General features: G+C 39.1%; 1 protein-coding gene across 3 annotated transcripts in view; it reads left to right on the top strand.

The window, feature by feature from the left end:
• Vps13a (vacuolar protein sorting 13 homolog A) overlaps window positions 1–6293 on the top strand; it is a 168703-nt gene that overhangs the window by 23786 nt on the left and 138624 nt on the right. For all 3 annotated transcript variants that reach the window (XM_021151796.1, XM_021151798.2, XM_021151797.1), the window contains exons 6-7: window positions 2938–3047; window positions 5146–5205. In XM_021151796.1, the coding sequence (XP_021007455.1) occupies window positions 2938–3047; window positions 5146–5205 (170 nt within the window). The remainder of the gene's footprint in view (window positions 1–2937; window positions 3048–5145; window positions 5206–6293) is intronic.

The following is a 6293-nucleotide window of genomic DNA, read 5'->3' as shown; positions in this document are numbered from 1 at the left end:
TCTCTGCCTCTCTGCCTCTCTGCCTCTCTGCCTCTCTGCCTCTCTGCCTCTCTGCCTCTCTGCCTCTCTGCCTCTCTGCCTCTCTGCCTCTCCTCTGCCGGGCTGGGCGAAGGGGAATCCTACACATTTGACTGCTTATCAGAATGATTTTTTTTTTTTTTTTTTTGAGACAGGGTTTGTCTGTCTGTCTTGAAACTGGCTGTTCTGGAACTCACTCTGTAGACCGACCATGCTGGCCTCAAACTCAGAAATCCGCCTGCCTCTGCCTCCCAGGTGCTGGGAGTGTGCACCACCACTGCCCGGCTATCATACAGATCTTAAACTAATTATTTAAAGTAATTTTAATTATAATTTTATTTTACATGTAGGGGTGTTTTGTCGAAAAGTACGTGTGCAACATTTGCATGCATGGTGTCTGGGTATGTCAGAAGGGGGGCAAGTGCAGTTACTCCACCTTGTGGGTCTGGGAATTCAACCTGAAACAGCAGCCAGTGCTCTTAACCAGAGCCATCTCTCTAGCCCTACACTGAGTTCTGTAATACCCCTTCCCATTAAGGACACTCCCAGATGGCCATTTTGTTTAGTGTGATTTATAGTCCCTGAATCTTTCGTTGTCCTGGTTTTAAACTATCTTCCGTTTCAATGACAACACCATCCTGGGTTGTTTACGATTTAAATTTCTTTTTCAGTTTGGCTGAAGCCATCTTCTTTTTTGTTGCTTTTCCCCAAGTCTTTCACCTTCTTCTGGCCTCGTGGATTTACCATTTTTGTTTGTTTTCTTTTCCTTTATTTTTTTCCTTAATGATGCCTTACTGAAAAATGGAAATTCATACAATATTGACCATGTTTAATGAGAATTTATTAGGTCCAAAATACTAATATTTAGTTCTATTTAAAACACTGATGATGCCTCAGTATCAGGATAAAGTCTAAGTGCTTCAGCAAGATGTATTAGATTTAAGCTCACATTGGAGGCATCTACACTTCCCTCCCCTTCATTCCTGAGTCTGCATCTGGCAGCCTCGTCCCCTGCCATGCTGACTGCTCCATAGTTTACTGTCACAGTCTCCCCACTCTGCAGTTTACTTTTTAAATTCAGTATTGTTTTGAAAGTTCTCAACATTAGGGTAACAGTTAAATATTTTAAGATGTGAGTAATGTTCCTGCAGCAACAGTATAGAATGAGAAGAAAGATAATTCTAGGATTAAGTTTAAGGGAACCTGCCACCTCGTGATTGTACAGAGGAAGAAGACACAAACAAGGCTATCAAAGGATGGCAGAAGGAAAATTGAAGTTTATGGTTGCATGGGAAAGGAGCCATATTAAGAAGCAAATAATATCCCACGTCCTGATGGGATTTCAGCTAATATAAAAATGATCATTTTATTTTTGACATCTGGGTCATGTGTTACCTTAAAAATAGTTGGAATCAAATGATGATGACAGAGGAATTGTGGATTGCTGTAGATACGCAGGTGAGGGCAGGTAAAAGATAGAGCTGTGATTGGGCAGTGGAAAAGGAAGGCGGGCTGAGAGTTTTAGAGACAGGACAGAGAGACAGAGAAGAGAAAAGGACAGAGAAAGATGAAGAGGACGAACTAGATCAATGTGGCTTGAAATAGCCACAGGTAGCTATGAGTATCATAGAAGAGCAATAGAATAACATAGGGTAATTTGTCCAGTCTAAGTGGACAGCTTGTGTTTATATCAATTGAGTTTTGAGTTCTTTGAGTGGGCGTTTTATGAGTTAAGAATTTACTGTTATAAATCTGACTGATAATTTACAAGCCTCTGCAGTTTGGATTTGACTGGGTTACAGGTTTGTGACAACTAGCCACAGGGTGCGGATGACTAGGAATGTGAGCGGGTTCAGCAGCAAGTGAACCATGGGGATAGCCATGGGGGCGGGGAGACCGCTGTGGCCTGAGAGTAGCCTGTGCTAGCATGGATTGTTTTTTAATAATTACACACAACAAGGAGTTATCTTCCTATACCTTTACTTCCAAGGTGTGCTAGAAGTAGAGAGCTGTGTGAGTGTTTGAGGCTTCCACACCTCCCTACCCTCCTCTGCTCCTTCTATGTCCCTTATCCCTCTCACATGTATGACCACTTCTATAATAACAGTAGTAATTATTACTTTAATAATAATTATTAAACAATATTAAAACTATTTAGAAGTTTAATATATATGTTTATTCATATATTATATACAATATAAAATATTTATAAATTTAATACATAATATAAATTTGATAAATTGAATTATTAAATAATAATAATAATAATTCTCTGTGTGTGCACATACACAGTGTATGTATAAATGCAACCTGCTCAATCTATTTAGAGTTACGCTGATGTACGTATGTTCAGGTCTGACATCTTGGGATTGGATGACCTTTTATGAGGCTTTTCTTATGAGGAAAACACTGATTCTCCCTTTCTAAGCAGTCATTCATTGTCTGTAGGTCTTGATGTAGGGATGGGGCCTTCTGAGTCTCCTTATCAATGTTGGCATGTCAGCTAATGCTGTTATTGTGCAGTTATTGTTTAGGTAATCATGTTGTTAACAATTGTATGGTTGGGTTTTCTGACAATTGTAGAAGACACTGTGTCATGGCCGATGTGCTTGTCCTCTGGCCCTTACATTCAGGTTATAAAGTTTAGCACCAGTAAGTTTAACACAGTTGGCTGCAGTCTAATGAGACAGGAAGCTAGCTTTGAAACATTGTGCATTTAGTTGCTTTGAGAGAGAGAGAGAGAGAGAGAGAGAGAGAGAGAGAGAGAGAGAGATACCTTTGATATGAGAGATTTGGCAAATCTCAAGTGATCTATTTAAAGTGTTTTACATTTTAACAAGGAAATATGTTACTTTAATATATGGATAATTATAGGGTTTGTGTTTCATTCAATTTAAAAAGGAATATTTGCAATTTTAGAAAAACCTCAGGAGGAGAAACAGGACACTTTTACAGAAAAGTTAATTACTCAAATCATACAGAACCTTCAAGTGCAAATCTCCAATATCCATATTCGTTATGAAGATGATGTAAGTATTGTATCCTCATGTATGTATTTGACTACGTGTGGCTTTTGCTCTGTAGTGGGCAGCTTAGTAAATACAGAGAGCTGATGGCCATGAAGTCTTTTTGTTTTATCGTTGTTTTCAAAGAGAACTTGATTAGACTTTGCTAAACTGTTTGAACATTGAGTTATGAAGGCAGTGTCTTGTGAGTTAATGAGTTCCACAGATTTTTGCCTCCAGCAAAGATCACTGGCTTGAGAATAAATAGAGCTAACTTAACTTCTCTTCAGTAGTTTATTGTTTTAAATACTTACTTAGTTGCTGTTCTAGTTTTTTTTTTTTTTTTTTTTCTGTTGCTGTGATAAATACCCTGACAAACGCATCTTCCCTGCACAGCATTTCTTTCCTTATTGATTGATTACATANCTTCCCTGCACAGCATTTCTTTCCTTATTGATTGATTACATACCAATTGCAGCCCCTCCCTCCTCTGCTCTCAGTCCTGACAAATTCCTCCCCTCACTACCAAGTCCAGCCTTGGGTGCCACCCTGCCCTGGGACATCCAGTTGCATCAGGACTAAGCATCCTCTCCCACAGAGGCCCAGTCAGGCTGTCCAGCTAGAGGAAGGGAATCCAATGGCAGGCATCAGAGTCAGAGACATCTCCTCCTTCATAAGGAATCCACATGAAGACCAAGCTGCACATCTGCTACAAAAGTGTAGGGGGCCTGATAAAAGCATCTTTGAGAGAGAAACGTCTTACTGTCTACAATTCAGGTCACAATCCATCATTGCAGAAAGTCAGGGCAAGAATGTGAAGCAGAGAGTTGCATGCACATTTGTCAAAGCAGAAACAGTGAATATGCATGCCTATATTCAGCTCACTTTTGCCACTTTTACCCAGCACAAGACCCAAACCCAGGGGTGATGTCATCCAAAGAGGGCTGCATGCCAGTTAATATCATCAAGACATTCACCCCACCTTAAACACTTGACAATTCCTCATTGGGATCCTCTGCTCAGGTGATTCCCGATTGTGGCAAGTTCACTATTAAAGATAACCATTCAATTTGCATTAAATGTTGTTGTATCATTTTTTAAGAGCTGTAACATTTTTGACAAGTTTACTAAATCCTGTGTGGTAGAAAAGGCACAACTCCAGTACATGCGACCTAGAGAATTGTCATTGACCTGGCTTTCTCTTGGTTCTTAGAAGAAACAACTCTTTAAAGAGCCTCCTTGGATTCAAACATTTTTTTAACAATTAAAATTTAACAAGAAGTTGGATTTTTACAATGAAAATATACATAGATTTTTGCATGTACCTTTCTCCTTTACCCTTTTAAAATAAAGTTATTCTTATAACACAAGTTTCATGAACTAACACTTTACACCTGTGAGAGGCACTCAACAGCTATGCATGTGAGAGAGCTTCCAGATGCTGCAGCTTTAAAGATGACAGAAGAGTCTGAGATTGAAACAAAACAAAGTCCAGTGTATACATGGAAAGACCAAGTCTATTTAAAAAATACTCAAAGGAGTATGTCTTTGAGTCTATAAAGTATTTACTATTATTTTACATGCTAAAGTGCATAGAGATTGTTATTTTCAAACACATTGGTGGAGAATTTATGTGCAAACAGAGTGTTTTTTTCTTTCTGCCAAAAGTTGGGGCTGAAAACAGTGGGTTTCTCAGCTACTAAGTTTCAGTCCATCCCAGGAAGGGGCGGAGCTTCTGTGCCCACACAGGTGGCAATGGTGATGGCCTACCTAGTGTGCTTAGCTGCAATCTGGGGCTGAGACCAGGGCCTTGCATTTTGCCTGGTTTGCTCTTAAGGAGAATAGTTGTTACCAGACAGGAGCCTGGAGTAAAGGACTCTCAGAAGGTTCAGGTTCTACAGCAAAGCAGCGGGCTTACTTTTGCCTCTGCCACCCGACTTTCTTTACTGGGTGACACAGAATGTCGTTTTTTAGGAAAAAAAAAATAGAGAGAGAATTGTCCTGAAAAATAATGATTTTGAATATTTGAAATAAGATATTTCTCAGATATTTGACTGTTTCTATGAAGTGATTTTTGCCCAATTGACAAACCATCTAAGTAGTTTATTTTGTTTTTCTTCAGATCACAAATGGAGACAAACCACTCTCTTTTGGTATTTCCCTTCAAAATATCAGCCTTCAGGTATTTGATTCAAAAAGAAAATGTAACTTTTAAATTGTGTAATATAGTTAGATATATGGTTATGTCAGTATCAGAAGTATGCCAGGTATGTGTTTGGTTGGCTGTGGACAGCTGGTCTAGGAAGACATTAGATTTGATTGGAATTGTCGAGTTAACTTTTTAAGTTGATACAGGGATTTTATGTGGTTCTTCTGTAAGTTACCTCTTTTTATTTTACTATGCTTTTCACTTTTATCTTTGTAGCTACATATAATACAATTCAGATTTACTCTAGTTCAGTATTGCATTTTCTATTTAGTTTTTTTTGTATAGATTTTGTTTGTTTATTGTTATTTTTGTTTGTTTGTTTGTTTTAAACATGGTTCTGCAGGTAAAAAAGAAAAGATCAGGAGTCAAGGGGCAGACCCAGATATTACTAGGTAACAGTGGATGTTGTCTGTTGTCAGTGCTGCTGACAGATTGAAAAATATAGGGAATTGCTAGTTACATTTAGTAGGACAAAAATTATTGCTACACTAACAACAGTAATTTTATTTATTGAAAAGCGTTTTATGTGTATTTGTGTGTGCCTGAGTTTATTTTATGTGCACCATATGCACATGACAGCCCACAGAAGTCAGAAGTGGGAGTGTTGGACTGTGTGTAACTGGAGGAACAGGTAATTGTGAGTCACAGTGTCAGTGCTAGGAACTGAACCCTGGTCCTCTGCAACAGTCATCCTCACTCTAACCACTGAATCATCTCTGCAACCCCACAGACAGTGCCTTTCATTATTAACTTTGCAGGTTCCGGGAGACTTGTCTGCCAGACGAGATTCATAGTGTTACAGACTCTCGGCTTGGTGTTCTGATATGGCTTACTTGTATGTTTATTACCACTAGTGGCTGCAGTGATGGGGCTGGGCAGGTTAGATCAGCAGTCTACCACTAAGCCAATTCTTTAGTCTGAAATCTGTGCTTTAAAAGTCACCTCTGGTGAGCATAATTCATGCTAAAGTCTGGGATCCATTCTTCTAATCAGTTCTTCACAGAGCAGCGGCCCATCTCTAATACCAAAGATCTAGCAATCAGTTCTTCACAGAGCAGCGG

The sequence above is a fragment of the Mus caroli genome, chromosome 19, assembly GCF_900094665.2.
Source record: "Mus caroli chromosome 19, CAROLI_EIJ_v1.1, whole genome shotgun sequence".
NCBI lineage: Eukaryota > Metazoa > Chordata > Mammalia > Rodentia > Muridae > Mus > Mus caroli.
This window is presented reverse-complemented; position numbering and strand designations above follow the sequence as displayed.